General features: G+C 46.4%; 1 protein-coding gene across 2 annotated transcripts in view; it reads right to left on the bottom strand.

Moving 5' to 3' along the window:
- Positions 1-2,505: 2,505 nt before the first annotated feature.
- Positions 2,506-20,232, bottom strand: part of LIPH (lipase H) — a 37,755-nt gene continuing 20,028 nt past the window's right edge. The window contains exons 5-10 of one of the 2 annotated variants that reach the window (XM_084801751.1): positions 17,693-17,782; positions 15,580-15,747; positions 13,768-13,863; positions 10,499-10,610; positions 5,950-6,123; positions 2,506-4,756 (exon numbers count right to left, since the gene is read on the bottom strand). In XM_084801751.1, coding sequence (XP_084657877.1) covers positions 4,669-4,756; positions 5,950-6,123; positions 10,499-10,610; positions 13,768-13,863; positions 15,580-15,747; positions 17,693-17,782 — 728 coding nt within the window. In that variant the 3' untranslated portion in view covers positions 2,506-4,668. The remainder of the gene's footprint in view (positions 4,757-5,949; positions 6,124-10,498; positions 10,611-13,767; positions 13,864-15,579; positions 15,748-17,692; positions 17,783-20,232) is intronic. The other variant, XM_084801750.1, reaches the window with a different exon arrangement.

Genomic DNA, 20,232 nt, shown 5'->3' with positions numbered 1-20,232 from the left:
AAAGATCACAAGTTCAAACCCAGCCCGGGCTTCATAGCAAAACCCTGATCCAGGAAGACAAATGCTGCCAGGGAGAAGAGAAAGGTTTGGAGAAGAGAGCTGCCACCCCTCTGGATGCCTTCAACTGCCCTTCGCCGTTGTCTGAAAGTCACTGAAACCCATCTCCACTCCACAACAGGGTTTCCTTCTCATCCACGCATGCGTCCATCCACGCACCCACGCACTCCATAGCGGCTACCCGGGGGCCTCCAAAAGCTCAGGACTGTGCCACCAACCCAGGGGCGCAAAGACTTTGTGACTTGACAGAAATTTCCACTCTCGATATTTGCACACTGTTATTCTGACCCTCTGGGGACAAGGGACAGAGGATAGTGTCTATGCTAATATAGAACCCATAAAAATATAGGGAATCGGCCGGGCGGTGGTGGTGCCCACGCCTTTAATCTCAGAACTCGGGAGGCAGAGGCAGGTGGATAGCTGTGAATTCGAAGCCAGGCTGGTCTACAAAGCGAGTCCAGGACAGCCAAGGCTACACGGAGAGACCCTGTCTCAAAAAAAAAAAAAAAAATATTGGGAATCAAAGCCTCTCATCACATTCATTGTCTGTGGTGGTTGAAAAAAAAAAAAACTCCTTAAAAGGAGTGTGGCAGGGTGCTGCTCTAAGGAAGAGTGTCACGGAGCCTTCCTCCATCCAGAGTGACTCTTCTATGCAGGAAAGCCTGGAAGATGTGTACTGCCGTGATAGCTACTTTGGTTGTCAACTTGACTACATCTGGAATTAACTAAAACCGAAATGGCTGGGCATACCTCTGGGGGATTTTTTTCCCCTCCATTAAATAGTTTGAAGTGAGGAAACCAACTTTTAATTTGGATCTTTGATGTGGGAAGATCCACCAGTAATCTGGGCCACACCTTCTGCCCAGCCTATATACAGGACACGGAAGAAGGAAGTTTGCTTTCTTTAAATGCTTGCTCTCAATGGCAAGTCCATTTCCTTCGCTGGCGTTACGGTCTACTACTTCCAGGTTCTGTTGTACTCAGAAGACTAGCTGAGACATCCAGTCTCGTGGACTGAACAACTTTTGGGTTCTAAGACTCTCTGTTGGTAGACAGCCATTGTTGGAATAGCTGGACCACAGCATGTAAGCTACTCTAATAAATCCCCTTTATGTATGTATAGTCTATTTTGCACACACACACACACACACACACACACACACACACACACATATATACACATATATACACATATATACATTTCTGTTCCTCTAGAGAACTGTGACTAATAAAACCTACCCTGATGGTTAGTATTAACTGTCAGCTTGACAGAGGAAAAAGTCACCAGGGTAATGGGCCTCCGGGCATGTCTATGGGGAGTTATTGGGGTGTTGAGACCACTGCCCACTGTAGGTGGCAGCATTCCCTAGTCAGGAGATCTGGGATGCGTAAGTGCTGAGAAACTGGTCCAGAGAGATGCATCATAAGATGAACATGCTTTCCTATAAGCCTATTGACCAGATTAAGTGAGACCTACACATTGGAAGGAGGAAACTGACTCCCACGGGTTGTCTTCTGACCTCCATGTATGTACTGTGACGTGTGTACATGTGTACACAAATAAATACAGGCGCAATGTATATCAATAAGATGCAATCACCTTTTTAACGTGTCCGGAGACTGAGCTGAATACTAGCAAGCAGGCGTTCACACCTGTTTCCTGACTGGGGCTGGGATATGACCAGCTGCTTTCAAGTTCCTGGTACCCTGATTCCCTCTCACAATTCTCTCATTGTCCATGGTGGTTGAAGAAATCTGAAAAGGAGTGTGGCAGGGTGCTCCTCTAAGGAAGAGTGCCACAGGGCCTTCCTGGTGGACGGTACCTTGAACTATAAGCTAAAACAAAGCCTTTCTCTGTCAAGTTGGGTTTTTCGTTGTATTTTGTCATAGGAACAGGAAAACAACCTAAGACCCTGTGGATTTCTACCCATTTGCTCATGATCTCTGTCTCTTTACAGCTGCTGGGCCGATTCCACCAAGAGAAGGGTACCAGGCCGTGACACCTTCCCGAAGTGGTGACAGCTGTGGAGTGGGTGGTACACTCCTTCACGCCAGGCACATGGACCCTCTGACTGCCCTGCTTTCATTTTAGCCTCTCTGTCCCTGGCCCTCTGGGACCTCTTAATTTGTCTGCAGCTGTCACTCAGAGGTCACATCTGCCTCCAGGGAGGCCTCTCGAAGGTTTCGTGCACCCAGAACTGGGTTATGCTTTGAATTCGCATTAGCCCCCACAAGTGAGAGAATCCTGTCTACAAGTTAGCAATAATCCCTCTAACAGGTGGGACTGTGCACAGCTCATTTTTATTTCTCACCTCTGTTGAGGTTATTTTTATATAACTGTGTTTGTTTCTCTTAGTTTCTCTCTTAATCTGGCTCTCACACAATAACGGAGACTCTATACTTGTTTATAAAGCTTTACAACACAATCTTGAGCAGTTTAAGCAGTTCTTGACCCCCTGTGTCATCCTGACTCCATCTTTGCCAAAATCCCCCAAGTTATTGCTTTTTAGTTCTTTCTTTACTGAAGCTGAATCTTCTGCTGCACTTCTGCCCGTGGCTGTGTCCCCTGCTTCTTCTCCTAACTCCTCCTCCCCATGACTGACAGGAAGTCCCGCCCTATTATCTGCCCTGCCCAGGGATTGGCATAAGCTGTGTTATTGACATACAAGAAGACAAGTGGGGAGCAGAGTTTACACAACATTGAGAGATTCCCATAACTTGCAACCAGATATGTGGGGGATACAGAAATCAGCATTTATTTGAATTACACAATAACCTTATACCAACACACCTCTGCACCTCAAAGAATTTCCTGAAATAATTATGGACCACACCAGTAGAAAGGAAAAACACCTTTTTTTCCCCCAAGATGAGGGTTTCTCTATGTAATTCCTGTCTAGCCTAGAGCTCAGTCTGTAGACCAGACTGGCCTCAAACTCACAGAGATCTGCCTGCGTCTCCCTCCAAAGTGCTGGGATTAAAGGTGTGTGCCACCCCTTCCCAGCTTTTTTTTTTTTTAAAGAACACATTCTTAAGGATTGCATTTTTTATTTAATTAATTTATTCAGATTACATCTAAATTGTTTTCCCCTCACTTGTATCCTCCCTCCCTCCCGCTTTCACCCTATTCCCCTCCCCATGTCTGTGACTGAAGGGGACTCCTCCCCCACCATATGGTCATGGACTATCAAGTCTCATCTTGGTAGCCTGCTTATCCTTTCTCTGAGTGCCACCAGGCCTCCTCACCAAGGAGAAGTAGTCAAATATGGGGTACCAGAGATCATGTCAGAGTCAGTCCTCACTCTCCACTCAACTGTGGAAAATGGCCTGTCCAAAGGATTGCATTAAAAACAAAAGTCACGACTGTCATCCCAGCACTGGGGAGGGGGATCTCTATGAGTTCAAGGCAAGGCTGGTCTACAAAGTGAGTCCAGGACAGGCAAGGCTACACAGAGAAACCCTCTCTCAAAAAAACAAACAGACAAACAAATGTCCAGAACCAGGAACAGAACTCAGAGAAACCCTCTCTCAAAAAAACAAACAGACAAACAAATGTCCAGAACCAGGAACAGAACTCAGTGCACCCAGCATGTCCAATTCCGGATCAGGAAAACAATCCTATAACTGACACTTTTGCAACCTCGGGGGAAGCAAGCCAGTTTCTCTCCAGCCTCTGGCTCCGCCCAGTCCAGGTGCTTCAGTGCTGTGCCTGTTTCTTCTCCTCCTTTCTTCCGCTTCGTGCCTGGTGTCATCACAGCCTCAGAGCTATGGGCCCATCCCTCCCTCTAGCCATCAGCATCACTTAAGAAAAGGCTGGCCGCCAGAGCCTTCTTGCCACCCCAGAGCAAACAGTCCAGGAGGGAAGGTGGCACTGAAAAAAGAGAGGTTGCACCAGGCGTGGTGGCGCACGCCTTTAATCCCAGCACCCGGGAGGCAGAGGCAGGCAGATCGCTGTGAGTTCGAGGCCAGCCTGGTCTACAAAGGGAGTCCAGGACAGCCAAGGCTACACAGAGAAACCCTGTTTCGAAAAACCAAAAAAGAAAAAGAAAAAGAAAAAGGAGAGGTTGTGTGCTAAGCGCTAAGCCCTATAGAGATAAAACACATTCACATTGGTCCGCATCCCACAGATGCAGACCTGAGGGATTTCACAAACCCTTCAGAGACTGGCCTTCGCAGCCCACAGTTCCCGCGAGGTAGTGCGCTTCCTGCTCCACCCCTTGCCAGGATGGTGGCGGATCGGGCACAAGGAACACAGAACTCCACTGAGGCCTCCAGTCTTCACTCTTAAGAAGCTTGACCCATGGCCCTGGGGGTGTTGATGAGACAGGTAGCAGAACTGACAGTTCGGAACAAGCGAGGCCTCCGGACGCAGCCAGACAAAGCACTCTACTGTCGAGAGCCGGGCTATTTCTGTCTCGCCCTAGTTCGGGGTTCCCCTCCCAGCGCTGTTTCATAACCACAAGTCGTTTGACATTTTGTGATGTGACATCCGTGGAACACAGCCGAAAATAACCTTGGATTTTTTTTTCCCCCGTGCTTTTGGAGCCTTCAGGATGAGCCTGTAGCTGTAGAGATCCTGACGTCATCGCTGCCCAAATGACCTAACAGCAGCTATGCCGGCTGCCTCGAGCACAGAATAGGCTGGAAGAACGTCTCAACATTTTCCATAAGGACGAGATCATAGCGACACAAGTGAGGCCTGAGGAAACCAAACACCCTCGTCAGTGAACTAGCACAAACCCCCCAGTCTATTCAGGTAAGCCTCGTCACTTCCTGACAGGAGGGACTTGTAGAGCAGTTGTTTCTAATGCAACAGGCAAATGGCTAGGGAAGGCCTTCATACACAAGAAAGTGGGGCATGGCTGGACGGTGGTGGCGCACGCCTTTAATCCCAGCACTCGGGAGGCAGAGGCAGGTGGGTCGCTGTGAGTTCGAGGCCAGCCTGGTCTACAAATCGAGATGAGGAAAGTCAAGGCTACACAGAGAGACCCTGTCTCAGAAAAAAAAAAAAAAAAAAAAAAAGAATGTGGGGTGTGAAATTAACTCTACTCTACTTTTTTGTTAAAGATTTATTTTATGTGTATGAGTGTTAGGAGTGTGTGTGTGTGTGTGTGTGTGTGTGTGTGTGTGTGTGTGTGTGTGTAAGAAAGTGCAGTGTGAAATTAACTCTACTCTTTTGTTAAAGATTTGTTTTATTTTATGTGTATGAGTGTTAGGAGTGTGTGTGTGTGTGTGTGTGTGTGTGCGCGCGCGCGCGCACGTGCCTGCTACCTGTGGAGATCAGAGCACATCAGGTTCCCCTGGGACTGGAGTTTACAGATGGATGCCAGGCACCCTGTGGGTGCTAAGAATCTAGCCCGGGCCCTCTACTCCATCCTATACCCTCTGCCTCTATCCACTTTGCGTGTGCTGGGATTAGGAATCACCACACCCTGGTTCTTCCTTTTTTGTTTTTGAAATGGGGTCTGGACAAGTTTCCCAGGTTTGTCTTGAACTCCTGTAGCCTCTTCAGTTCTTAAACTTTTGATCGTCCCCCCCTCAGCCTCCAGACTAGCCAGGAATACAGACATGCATGTACTATGAGGCCCAGCCAAATTAATTAATTAATTAATTAATCAACTATTTTAAAGTCCCTGTTTTAAGATACAGTGAATACCTTCTTTAAAAACCTTGTGCTACTAAATATTTTTGTAGTACCCTAAATTTTAAGTAAAAGGAATTTGTCATTTTGGAAGCTAAGGCAGGAGAATTGCCACAAGTTTGAGGCCAACCTGGGCTACGTTGTATAACCCTGTCTCTCAGAAAGAGAGAGGGAGAGAGAGAGAGAGAGAAGGGAGGGAGGCAGGGAGGGAGGTAACAAGAGCTTGTCAATCAAGCCTGCCTGTGGCTCACCTGTCTGGATGGGCCAGGGATCTCAGCTTCATTTGCAGGACCCTAAGCTTGTACTTGGGGCCTACAACAGACCTTGTGGAGAACAACAAGGAAATTTCTGCCACTTTATCCAGATCTTGATTAAATCTTGCAAGTAGACTCACTCGATGGTACTTCTGAAATACCGATGGCTCGCTGGAAGGAAAAGATGACATTTTAAAATGAATATAGCCTGATAAGGACCGAACGGGGCTTCCAGCCTCCAAGCCTGGCTGGCAGGTGACCCTTTGGTCCTTTGCCTACCCAAGCTGACTTTCATGAGCAAGGACCTCTGACTCCACAGGACTGTCTGAATGAAGCTTCTGGCCTCTGAAGTGACACTGGGGAAACTGTGACTGTCTACTGTGTCCGAGATGGTGTCTGCCATCGCCACAGCTGATTGGAACCCAGGCTCTCCATGTGGTTGGGCTTACATGCAGCAGTGCAGAGATAAAACCAGCTCAGAGTTCTTAGGGCCCTGCCACACCCCATGAATCCCTAATGTGGTTTCAGTGGGGCTGGGGTAACAAACACCTTTGGAACCCCCTAATCCCACTCTGAGATCTACGACTCGAGCCAACCCACTGCCCCACACCCAGGATGCTTGTCAGTTGTCTGTGGCTTCCTTTCCCAGCTTCCCAGAAGACAAAGAACAGTGCCAAGGCAGTGGTTAAGACCACTAGCTGATCTTCCAGAGGACCCAGGTTCAAGTCCCAGCTTCCACATGGCAACTGACAACTGTCTGTAACTCCAGTTCCAGGGGATCTGACGCTCTCACACAGACATACATGTGGGCAAAATACCAACATACAAAATTAATTAGTTAATTAATTAATTACCATAATTATTATTGTTGTTGTAATTGTAATAAATAATTAATGTATAATAATTAAGTGCTTTTTAAATATTTTATTTAATTTTAATGTGCCTTAGTATGAGAGTGTCAGATCTTGGAGTCACAGACAGTTGTGAGCTGCCATGTGGGTGCTGCGAATTGAACCCGGGTCCTTTGGAAGAGCAAGCAGTGCTCTTAACCACTGAGCCATCTCTCCAGCACCTAACTTATTTTTTTTAAGAACAGCACCAAGTCTCCTCAGAGAGATGTCTGAAGATTGCTGTGGCTTCTGGATATGAAATGTTGGATGTTGCCAAAGTTGGGTTCATCTAAATTGAGTCCAGCTGCTAATTCAAAATACATGTTTTTTTCACCATTAAAAAAAAAAAAAAAAAGGAACATGAGTCAGGCAGTGGTGGCACATGCCTTTAATCCAAGCACTTGGGAGGAAGAGTTAGGTGAATCTCTGAGTTCGAGGCCAGCCTGGTCTACAGAGTGAGTTCCAGGGCAGCAAGAGATACACAGAGAAACCCTGTCTGGAAAAAACAAGAAACAAAAAACAAACAAACAAAAACTGGAATGTGAAAGAATGTGCACTAAATACAATAAGGCTCCACTTTTCTCGCTCCTGCCCACCCCCCACCCCCACCCCCAGCACTGCCTATTGAACCTGTAGTTCCGTTCCAGAATGCCCTCTGCCACTGAGCAGTCTCCCAAGTCCGCTTTTCGCTTTTAACTTTGAGACAGTATTTCTCAAAGATAAGATGCCAGCCTATTGTTCAACTCACTCTGTGGCTTACTAAAGTGTCCTTAAACTTGCAGTTCTGCAGCCCAGCTGTCCAGGTAGGCAGACCCTCCTAAGGTCTCTGTCTCAAGTTTGCTTTTTCTTTTTCTTAAAGCTTAGCTCTTAGTAGACAATTGTTACATCTAATATTTCTCTCTCCTTTCCTCTCTCCTCTCCGTCCCCCCTCCCTCCATGGTTCTCTCCCCCTCTGTCCCCCTCTCCCGCCATGGTTATGGTGCACACATGTCAGGGCATAAAGTATCGGACAATTTGTGGGGCAGGTTCTCTCTTTCCACCATGACAGGTCATCCGACTTAGCAGCAAATGGCTTTGCCTACTGAAGCCAATTCGCTGGTCCAAGGCCTCAGTCTTCAACAGAATGCGAAGGCAAGAAGGTAAGGCTAATTTAGACTACTTAGTGAGTTCAAGACCAGCCTGGATTACATGAGGTCCCCATCTCAAAACAAACAGATACTTCAAAATTCAAAATTAGGGATTTGCCCTTGATCAAGGGTAAATATAATTATACTTAATAAATACACTTAGTAAAAATACAAGTTCTCAGATGTACGAAAAGGAAATACGAAGGCAGTTGCTGGTGTGAACACCCTTATGTGACTGCAGTGTCCTCCAGATTCCTTGGGTGCTGTGTGTTCTGAAAGTCTGGATCCCAGGTCAGATCTCTGTTCCGGTTCCCTCATAGCCCACAGCCCATGCACCACCTGAGGCCGAAGCCTCAAGATGGCCTCCCTACGGCTGGCCCTGTCAGAAAACAGTAGCCTGCTTTTGTGGGCATGCAGATAGCAGATCTGAAACAAATCAGTGGGGAACCCTTAAAAAAAACACTACTGCTCACAAACTCAAGTCCTGGGGGGCACGAGATGATGGGGAGGAGTAGTTTAGTGGGAGGAACAGACAGTTATCCTGCAGCACAGGCCAAACCACTCAGCTCTCCAGCCTCCGTTTCCTCATATGGGCTAGAAATTCCTTAGGCAATATATGTCACACACAAGTCAATAACCCAAAGCTACCATTATAAATCCAAGATGCATTTTTAGAGGGACTGCCCTAGTTTTTGCTTCCTATTGCTGTAATAGAAATGGCCAAAAACAACTCACAAAGGAGAGGGTTTACTGGGCGCACAACTCAAGCACAGTGGGAACTGAGGCAGAGGTCATGGGAGAACGCAGCTTAGCGGCTTGCTCTCCCTGGCTGGCTCAGCTTACTTTCTTACACACCCCGGGACCACCTGCCAGGTGTGGTACCCTCCAGAGTAGGCTGACATGGCCCCCTCATGTCGAGCATTACTCAGGTGATCTGATGGAAGGACTTTCTCAATGAAGGTTCCCTCTTCCCAGATGACTCTAGCCTATATTAGGTGACAAAACTAACCAACACTGGTACCACCTTCAGGCTGGGGTGCAGGTCGGTGACAGAGCGTGCTCTTTCCATGGTGAAGGTCCATGGGCCTTGGTGTCGAAAGGAGTATAGATGCTTCCAAGAGCAAGGTTAAGTGGGTCTGGGTCTAATTCCCAGCACCAAAAACAAGCAAATAAAATCACCTCCAACCCACCTATCCACACAATCTAGTTACCTACAATGAGCCCATAAAGCAACTGCCAGTTTCCGCATGGCCTTATGTTTAGGGTTTAGTGCATTTGGCCTAGAGACAGCACCAGCACCTCATATATATATTATAAGACACGGGAGCTGCTGCACATTTAAACAAATGAATAAATGGACTTCACATTCTTCTGCTTACATAAAGAGCATCGCTCTAACCTCTCCCGATTATAAAAGATGACGGATGAAAGTATTAATAGGTATGTTAATATATGTACATATAACATAAACCGGACATATAAATATGCACTTACAGATAACTAACCAAAAAAAGGGCCTGCAATTGGGGGCACACATCTGAAGTCTCTGTACTCAGGAAGCTGAGGCAGAAGGATCATGTGTTTGAAGCCAACCAAGGATACATAGCAAGAACCTGTCCTCAAATAAGTGAGTCAACAAATAAGCCAACAAATAAATTAATACATTTTAAATTTTAAAAAATCTGGATATTTCTAAATTTCCTTTCATTTTTAACTTAAGAACTGTTAAATAAAATGTGATTTTTTTTCCAAAAAAAAAGAAGACATTTGAAAAACAGAATCTGTCAAGAACTCCTTAGCATGAACTCGTATTTTTATGTTATACATTCCTCTATGTTTTAAAATTAATAGTATTTGTATTGGCAAGTCATAATTACATGCATTTATGGAGTATGACTAAGATTTTGATATACGCAAAGTGAAATTCTTATGTCTGCGTATTCTTTTTGGGGGGATGCTGCTGTTACTGTATGTGGCGTTTGTCTGCATGTCTATGTAGGTACCAAAGAGGGCACTGGGCGCTCCGAGACTGGAGTTATGGGTGGGTGTGAGGCACACATGAGGGTAGGAACTGAACCCGGGTCCTCTGGAGGAGCAGCCAGTGCTTTCAACTGCTGAGCATCGCTCCGTTTTGGTTTTTGAGACGGGTCTTACTGTACAACTCCAGCTGGACTTAGACTCCCTGTGTAGACCAGGCCGGCCTCACACTTGCCACAGTCCTCCTGACCCTGCCTCCCAAGCGATGTGATCACATTTAACCGCTAGAAGTAAAAAGAGAAGGACGAAAAATGACAAGCAGGAGGGACACCCAGAGAGGGCACACGGAAGAGGGAAGATGAGAGGAGGAAGGGAGAAAGAGAAGAAAGCCACTGTACCCATTGCACTTACAGAATGCAAAAGTGACCAAGAGACGCCAGGCAAGGCCATGAGCAGCGCGTCCCCTCTGCCTTCGGGAGCACAGAGAATGCTAAAGGCTGCTAAGCAGGGAAGGTATCTGACCTAGAAACGCAAGCTTGTGACACAACTTACTGATCAATTTTGGATTCTGTGATATTTCCATCTTCGCCTCTCAGTTTGATTGTGATGAACCCTCTTCTTACGCTCTTGTTCCAAGACACGATATCCACAAAGTAATGATACACTGTAAAATACGGAGAGAACCCCATAAGAGAGGTAGGTACCCCAGTGCTCCTCAGTAGGGTCAGGTCTGAAAAGCCAAGGTCCCCCATCTCTCCCTCGAAAGTTTCTCTGCAAAGACCCAAGAATGAATCGTCTTTTGTCTTTCATGTAAATCAATACGAAGGCAAGGATGACCTTGAACTTCTGACCCCTTGCCTCCAGCTTCCCAAGTGCAAGGACCACAGGTGTGTGCCACCACATTGGGCCACCGCAGGCTTTTCTACTGTTTTGTACTCTTCTCTTTGGTACAGATAGCGTGAGTGACAGCAGAGTTCCATGCTCTCCGGTGACCATGTGCAGGGATCATGGATGTCTGTATCATAGCCTGAGAGAATGTTCAACTTTTTGACTCCTCCACACAGTTTATGCTAGAGAACTCTATAATCACGTGACAACCAAAAACCAAAAACCAAAAACAAAAAAAAAACAAAAAAAAAATGAAACAAAAAACAAACAAACAAACCACAAAACAATCTCATGGTGTTTTGAAAGAACTTACTATCACTTTGTGTTGGGTTGCTCTTACAGACAGGGGTCTAATTATGGAAAACTTTTCATGTTTTCCCACCATTGTCTCCTAGCATGCCCGTACCACACTGGGGTAGCTTTGGACTGTATCGTGTTGGAATATTTGGTTTTAAAAAATCACTGTCTGAAGGCTGTCAAGCTGGCTCACTCGGAGAGCACTTACTGCCACTTCTGACGACCTGAACTTGATTTCAATTATAGAACTATGACAACAAAACCAGCAGGTTATTAGCATAAAAAGATACACTGGTCAATGAAACCAAATTGAAGACCAGGACATAAATCCATATACCTATGGGCACCCAAGTGTCAATAAAGAGGCCAGAAATACACACTGGAAAAAAGATAGTATCTTCAACAAATGGGGCTGGCCAAACCATATGTCTGCGTGTCACACTGCACCAAATCAACTCCAAATGGATCAAAGACCTCAGCATAAACCCAGGTACACTGAGCCTGATAGACTATAGCCTTGAGTTCATTGGCACAGGAACAGACGTTCGGAACAGAACACAGAGAGTGCAGGCTCTAAGAGCAACAATTAATGAATGGGACCTCATGAAAACAAGCAGCATCTGCACAGCAAAGGACGCTGTCATAGGGCAAAGCAGCAGCCTACAGAAAGGGAAAAGATTTTTACCATCTCCACATCCAATAGAGGGCTAATAGCCAAAAGGCATTAAGAACTCAAGAAAATAGATATCAATAAAAATATCCCTGGGCTAGAGAGATGGCTCAGCAGTTAAGAGCACTGATTGTTCTTCCAGAGGTCCTGAGTTCAATTCCCAGCGACCACAGGGTGGCTCACAACCATCTATGATGTGATCTGATGCCCTCTTCTGGCCTGCAGGTGTACATGCAGGTAGAGCACTGTATACATAATAATAAATAAATAAAATAAATAAGTCTTTAAAAATAAAATAAAATAAAATAAAAATACCCCAATTAAAATTGGTGTAGAGATCTAAATGGAATTCTCAATAGAACAAACAAATGGCTACGAAGCACTTAAAGATGTTTAACATGCTTAGCCATCTGGGAAATGCAAATCAAAACTTGTCTGAGAGTTCATCTTACACCTGTCAGAATGGCTAAGCTCAATAACACAAGTGGCAGCTCATGCTGGTGAGGATGTGTAATAAAGCACTCACCTGTACCTAGTGGAAGTGAAAACTAATGCACCACTATGGAAATCAACGTCCCTCAGGAGGATAGGGAATCAATCTACCTCAAGATCCAGCTATACCACTCTTGGGCACATATGCAAAGGACACTTCCCCCTACCACAGAAGACACTTACTCAACCATGTTCATCGCTGCTCTATTCATAATAGGTAGAAATTTGACCTAGACATCCCTCAACAGAAGAATGAATAAAAACAATGTGGTACATTTCTCACACAAAATGATGTCATGAAGTTTGCAGGCAAATGGATGGAGCTAGGAAAAAAAAATCATCCTGAGTGATAGATTCCAGACTCAGGAAGACAAATATGATGTGTATTCACTTATATGAGGATAGTAGCTGTTAAGTCAAGGATAACCAAGCTACAACGCCTAGAACCACAGACAGGAGGCAGAAAGTAAGGGACTAAAGGCAACAGAGAGATCGCATTCAGACAGGGAAATAAAATCGGTAGATATGGGTAGGGAGGGCTGGACTGGGAGGATTGAATGGAAAAAGGAAGGGGAGAGGAGGTTGAGGAAATATGGTGAAAGACGGCTAAAATAAAGTAAAAGCTTTTTTTAATTGGGCTGGAAAGATGGCTCAAGCCGTTAAGAGCACTGGTTGCTCTTCCAGAGGACCCAGGTTCAATTCTCAGCACCCACATGGCAGCTCACAACTGTCTGCAACTCCAGGTTCCAGGGGGTCTGACACCTTCACACCACGTACACGCAGGCAAAACACAAATGCACATAAAATTTTTACAAATTATATTATTAAAAGCAAGCAAGCGGGCTGGAGAGATGGCTCAGAGGATGGGAGCGCTGGTTGTTCTTCCAAGGGTCCTGAGTTCAATTCCCAGCAACCACATGGTGGCTCACAACCATCTATAATAAGATCTGGTGCCCTCTTCTGGCCTGCTGGTATATATGCAGACAGGATATTGTATAAGTAATAAATAAATCTTTAAAAAATAAAATAAAATAATAAAAAATAAAAATAAAAGCAAACAAGCAATGTCCACAGGCCAAGAGCCTGTGACTGGTAGGTTTAAGAAGCCCAGCATAGAACCGAACTCATTCAAGGCAGCATCCACTGGTTTGTTCCTGAAGAAACAATTTCCTGGAGAAAGCCCATCCTGGGGTGCTGACACTCTCACTCAGGGTTGCTTTGACTCTAATCACCTAGAAGACAACCCAGCATGATTGACCCTGTTCACCAAACTGGGCCATGACATTCAGAGAAGAAACGTGACCAAGGTCACACCAACTGTTATGGGCAGAAGCTATGTTGCTTTTAAGCCCTTTCAGCACCAAAGCTCTATCTACCACTATCCTCATTTCCCAAGAAGCATCCAGAAAGCTGAGACCGCATCCTCTCCAAAATGCCACGGTCAGACAGAACAGGCAACACAGTCACCACTCACTGCAGTATGGTTTTTCCTCAGCTGTGTCGAAGAAGGCCTTCGTCATTGGAGGATCTCTGCCCCATAGGTAGGCTTTCCAGTTGTCGGCATAGTAGCCTACAAAACAAGTCAGAAACACCAGTGTGTATTATACAAGCATGAAAGTCGCAGAGGAAGTGAGGGGAGTAAGTTTGCAATGGCTCCCTGCCGCTCCATCTCCAGCCCCCCACTGTATGGACAAGGAAAGCCACCAGGAACTTTGTGTCAATGCTTTTCCCTCTTGCTGGCTGTCCCCACCATCCTCAGAACTGAGGTGCAGAAGAACCCCTCTGTGACCTCTCCCCTTACTTGCCCTCAGATGCGAGGCAAGAAAGGGGATGAGCACACACCCTGGTCACACAGATCGTTTTCAGTAATGCGTTCATTGTCAACATTAAGCCAGCCTGAGGCTCATGCTTATGACAGCATCACTATTGCAATGTTTGCTTCATTCTGTTTGTTTTACTCTGAAGATAGGACCCAGGATCTCATGCATGCAAAGTATGCAATTTTTACCCCAAGCAATCTTTCTCTCTCTCTCCGCCCCCTCTCTCTCTCCCCACCCCCTCCCTCCCTCTCTCATGCTAGAAATCATTTTAGGGTGTTGCACATACTAGGCAGATAATCTACTACCAAGATATATCCACAGTCCTTTTATTTTACTTTTTATTTTGAATCAAAGTCTTGCTAAGTTATTCAGGATTGCCTTGAACCCACTGTAATTTTTTTAATATTATTTTGAAGACAGGACCTGCCTCCATCTCCAAATGCCTAAGATTATAGACTTGTTACAGGCCTAACTGGCCCCAGGGCTTTCTTGAAGAACTGAGGTCCCTAAAGAGTACAGGACATGGGCTTGTTGTGTGACCGTGCCGCTGAGCACATGATCTCTCATGCGCAGGACACAAGCTTAACGCTGCCCACCAGAGCCTTTCTCTGTCTGCCAGTAAAACGGCTCTCCCCAGCCCAGCAATCTGGAAGTCCTAACCACCTGGAAAATTCCCTCTAACTTCTGGCAAACATCTCAGCAGTCTCTACAGTGTCTTTCCCCCACCAGGGCACTGTGTGTGGACACAAGCCAGAGTAGAGAGAGAAAGCATTTACAGGTGCAACCTGTTGAAAGGGGCCACTCCACAAGGCTTAGGCCTGGGCCTGGTCTCCTGGCTTGCTGTGGACCTCCTCCAGCAGAGAGGTGTGTGCACGGAGTGGGTGCTCCTGTCTCAGCAGGAACAGGCTGTGCAAAGCCGGGGTAGGCTTGCAAACCTTCTAGTATCTCCTTCTCCATGACACAATTAGTAGGTCGGTCTAACAGGGCTGCAAGAGCCTCTGGGAGGAAGCCCACGTAGATTGTTCTCATACTGGGTGGGTGGCAGCTGATGTTTGTTTTGGCTTTGATTTGGGGTGTGTGCGTAGTTTTTTGAAAAAGAAGGTCTCTCTGTGTAGCCAAGACTAGTTTCAAACTCTCAATTTGCCCTGCTGAGCTGTCATGCCATAACTCAAGACTACAGTAGCTCAGAGAACAAATCAGCTAGGAAAAGTTGGTTATGTTTGGCATGTGGTACACTCTTGTAATACCTGTGGCATGAAGGTCTCAAGTTCAAGGCCACCCTGAGCTACAAAGTAAGCTCAAACCATCCTAAGCTATATAGAAGGACCTTATCTCAATAATAAATAACGCTGACTGTTTAAAACTTTTGTAAATACAATTTGAGACAAATTCTTAGAGAGTAAAATGACTCTAGGATCTGTATAAAAATTAACTGTCTGTCTGAGAAGGGAGCTTATTTTGCTTACCCAGGAGGGGACAGGGCTCTGTTTTTCCAACGCCGCAGCCGACACACTTGCCGTTCCTATAATCCCGATAGGAGTCGCAGGGGTAGGCGGTGAGGGAACAGTTATTTTGCAAGGAGGCAAGGTACAAGAACACGGACATCTGGTGGTCACACTTGAAGTACTTTATGCCTTGATTATAAAGGGACCAAGAACAGTTACAGCATTTACCAAAGCACACTCCCTATTGTATACAAACGCCGCCCCCACCTGATCCCAGCTCCTGAACACCACGCACTGCACAGGAAGCTTCCAGTGCGCTCAATTCCACTTACCCCTGGCAGAGCCACAGACAGGGACCTGTGGTGGCCAGTGCCAAGGTGGAGAGTAAATCAGATTAAGGTTGCTATGAGAACAAAGGCAAACCTGGGGCAGGTGTGGAGAGGGTGCTCAGTGTTTAAGGGTGCTTACTGCTCTTCTGGAGGACCCCAGTTCAGTTTCAGCACCCATGTTGGGTGCTCACAACTGCCTATAACTCCAGCTCCAGAGGAAACAATTGACCCTCTTCCGGCCTCTACAGACATTCATGCCCAAATGTTCTCTCTGTCTCTCTGTCTGTCTGTCTGTCTGTCTGTCTGTCTGTCTGTCTGTCTCTGTCTCTTTCTCTCCCTCTCTGTCTGTCTCTGTCTCTGTCTGTCTGTCTGTCTGTCTGTCTCTCTCTCTCTCTCTCTCTCTCTCTCTCTCTCTCTCTCTCTCACATACACGTGCGCACACACACACACACACACACACACACTTTAAAAAGAAGAGGTGGGGGGGCAGCACCGACAACGCTTGCTTAGCATTGCACAAGGCTCTAAATCCAATCTCCAGCATCGCTAAAAGGGAGGGCTGCAGAGACGGCTCCGCACAAGAATGAATACCTGAGTTTGGGTCTCCAGCACCCACGTCAATACCGGCAGCATGGGTGTGTCACCCTGGCCCTGGTGATGTGGAGACAAGCGGCCCCCAGTCTGGCTTACCCAGGGAGCTCCATGTTCAATGAGAGACTCTGTCTCAAAAAACAGGATGGGGAGTGAGCAAGGGGCCCACGCTCTGACCTCTACACACGCATATATGAACATGTACACCCAGGGGGAGGGGGCGGGCACCGAGTGCTACAACCAGATCCGCGTTTCTGTCCCCAGGGCTCAGTTCAGCCCACACAGGAGATGACGAAGGACAAACCGGAACCAAGAGGAAGAACCACGGGACACCTGGGCCAAATTGGGCTGAAGTCAGACCTGACAGGCCAGCGGGTCTCACTGCTCCTAGGACTTCCTCTAGCCGATACCATGGTCCCAGTAACAGCGCAGGGGATACACGCCACCACTCTGTCACACAGGACAGGACTCAAATGCTCAGACACATGGCTAACACTACTGATGTCCTTTCAGCCGGATCATTTTCAAACACGTTGCTATTCCCCACGTGGCTGTATACCGATGCTATTTCCTACAAAGATCAGCACTAGGGTTTTTTCCAAAAGTGTGTGTCAGTCTGTCTGGAGGTGTACACATACCCATGTGCGCAGGCTCCTAGGCCACAGGAGGAAAACAGGTGCCCTGCTCTATGATTCTTTTTCTATTCCTTTGAGGAGACAGAGTCTCTTGATGAATATGGTCCTAGGCTGGCAGCTGGGAAGCCTCAGTGGTCCTCCCGAAGCTGCCCTGAAGGGCTGCCCAGGTGGGCGGCATCTGAGCTCAGGGCCTGTGCTTTTGCAGGCTCGCGCCCCCCCTGCTCCCCCCCAGCCCCCTGCCCCCCAGGATCATCCTTGCCTAGATGATTTTTCTTTCTCTAGCCGCAGTGAGGTATAAATCAGAGCACTGAGTGAGGACAGGAGTCTCACTCTGTCCCTCACTCCAACTTCATACCTGACACCTCTATTTTTTTTCCCTCCAGGCAGTCTGTTTTCTATTTACAATGACCCGCAGATATCAGGTAATTTATTGGTTGTTTTGTTTTTGTTTTTGAGACAGGGCCTCATGGGTGGGATGGAACTCCTGATCCTCCTGCCTCTACCTCCCTGCTAGGATCAGATATTTTAATATTATTTTCCAAACTACTGTCTTGCAAACAGTTAACACATGACACTCACCTCCAAATATCGTCTTGGGACAACCGGGTTGATCCAGTCCTCCATTCGGGTAGAAGTCTATGTTTCCTAGCGGTTCTCTATAGCCCAGCGCTAAAAAGGAGAACACACAAGGCTTGCGTGGGGCTTGGGACCACATCCATCCTGATGGTCACCTGCCTGAAGAGTTAGGCAGTGGCTGGATCCGGCTTGTTACCATGGCCCTTATCCTATTTAAATGTCTTGCCCAACGCTGTCATAAAATTTCATTCACGTCTATGCCAGTGCTGACTGAGCACAGAAACAGGAACGGGCCAAAGCCCAGAGACTGTAACTCTGAGCACCAGGCCACTACAGGGCTGACATAATGACCTGCTTCTTCCTTATATTTAGTCTGGGTCCTCTAATTGCCAAGAGATTCCTGAACTTCCCTTTGCATTGGATAAATCTTCACAATATGAAATAGTTCCTTTCTACCTGGTAGGTAAAATCATAACATGTCGGGACCTGATCTGGAGAGGTTGGCTCAGTGGTTAAGAGCACTAGCTACTTTTGCTGAGAGTTGCGTTAGGTTCCCAGCCCCCACATGGTGGCTCACAGCCACCTGTAACTCCAGTCCCAGGGGACCCAATACCCTCTTCTGGCCTCTTTGGGCACCAGGTACACATGTGGTAAACAGACAGACATGCAGGCAAAACACCCATATTCATAAGGATAAACGAGTAAAAGTAAAAATTTTGTACTTAAAAAAATAAATTAAAAAAAAAATTTGTACCTAAGCTCTCACCTGAACTACCAGCACTTAGAAGGTTTAGGCAGGGGGATTACCATGAACTTGAAGCCACTTTGGGCTAAAGAGTGAGGCCCTGCCTAAACAAACAAACAGACTGGGATCTAGGGTGATTAAAAAAAAAAAAAAGATTGGGAACACTTTAAAAAATGGGTACCTAGGGAGCTGGAGAAATGACTCAACAGTTAAGAGCACTGTCTGCTCTTCCAGAGGTCCTGACTTCAATTCCAAGCAACCACATGGTGGCTCACAACCATCTATATTAGGATCTGATGCCCTCTTCTGGCATAAAGGTGTACATGCCCATAGAGCATAAATAAATAATACCTACAAATGTAATGGCTTTATTTTCTCTAGCTATATAAACCCCCAAATAGCTGGGTGGTGGTGTCACACACCTTTAATCTCAGCACTCAGGAGGCAGAGGCAGGTGGATCTCTGTGAGTTCGAGGCCAGCCTAGTCTGCAAAGAGAATTCCAGGACAGTCAAAAGTTACACAGAGAAACCCTGTCTCGAAAAACAAAACAAACCAAAACCCCAAAAAATAAATAAATAAATAAACCCCCAAATAAGTAGAAAATGCTCTATTAAGAGGTTAATGTACTGGCCAGCTGTGGTGGCGCACGCCTTTAATCCCAGCACTCGGGAGGCAGAAGCAGGTGGATCTCTATGACTTTGAGATCAGCCTGGTTTACAAAGCAAGGTGCACACTTATAACCCAGCAGTCAGTGGGCTGAGATAAGAAAGTTGACGTTGTATAACCATCCTTGGCTTCACGGTGACAGGCCAGCCTGGGATACATAGCAATCTCAGAAAAAATAAATAAACAAAAGAAAATGCTTACACGTGCATGTGTATATGTTATGTGCAGCCTATTACAGTAGTCATAACAACCGCTTTCATATCGTGAGACTTGGGGTGTCAGCTGGGCGTCTCACACACCCTTCTTCCCACTTTCACAACATCTGTAACACAGCTGTGGGGAAGTTAGTGGGAGTAACGCAGATGAAGGTCAGAGGCTGGTAGAAAGAGCAAAACCCAGGGTCTGCCCCGCTGCAGAGCTTGTATTCTTTCCTTCAAAACTCATTTCACAGGAATAAAAAGCAAGCTGTCTTATTCTGCCCATCTTAGAAGAGGCACTGAAGGCCTCCACTTAAGCAAAGAACTACGTTGTAAAGGTCACAGTGACAAGGCAGCTATCCACAAAAAGATATTTCTTCCCCAAAGGTAAACAGTCACCGACTGTCACACAGGAGTGCCTGTGATACAGGGGCAGGGGTAATTAAAACAAACAAAAACAAGAACAAAAACAAAACAAAACAAAAAACCTTAGGGGCTAGAGATTTGGCCCAAAGGTTAAGAGTACTGACTGTTCTTCCAGAGGCCCTGAGTTCAATTCCCAGCAAGCACAGGGCTCACAACCATCTGTAATGTGATCTCTGATGCCCTCTTCTGGCCTGCGGGTGTACATGAAGGCAGAGCACTCTAAATAATAATAAATAAATAAATCTTTTTTTTTTTTTTTTTTTTTTAGTGTCTGTGTTTGGCACACGGGTACCAGCATGAGCTTGGAGGTCTAAGGACAAGCTGGGAGAATCGGGTCTCTCCTGGTATCAGAGGGTTGCAGTGATCAAGGTAGCTCATCTGAAGCCAGCTGTCCACGTGGCAGACAAGCTAGCCTGTTCTTGACTGGACTTTATGATCACTTGGAAAACACAAGGTGACAGAAAGGGAAGCCTGCCTGCTCCATCACCAAGGCTTAAGTCTCCTTCAG

Source organism: Acomys minous (genome assembly GCF_964271855.1).
Source record: "Acomys minous genome assembly, chromosome: 11".
NCBI lineage: Eukaryota > Metazoa > Chordata > Mammalia > Rodentia > Muridae > Acomys > Acomys minous.
Note: the sequence above shows the minus strand (reverse complement) of the source record. Positions and strands in the feature narration are given on the sequence as shown.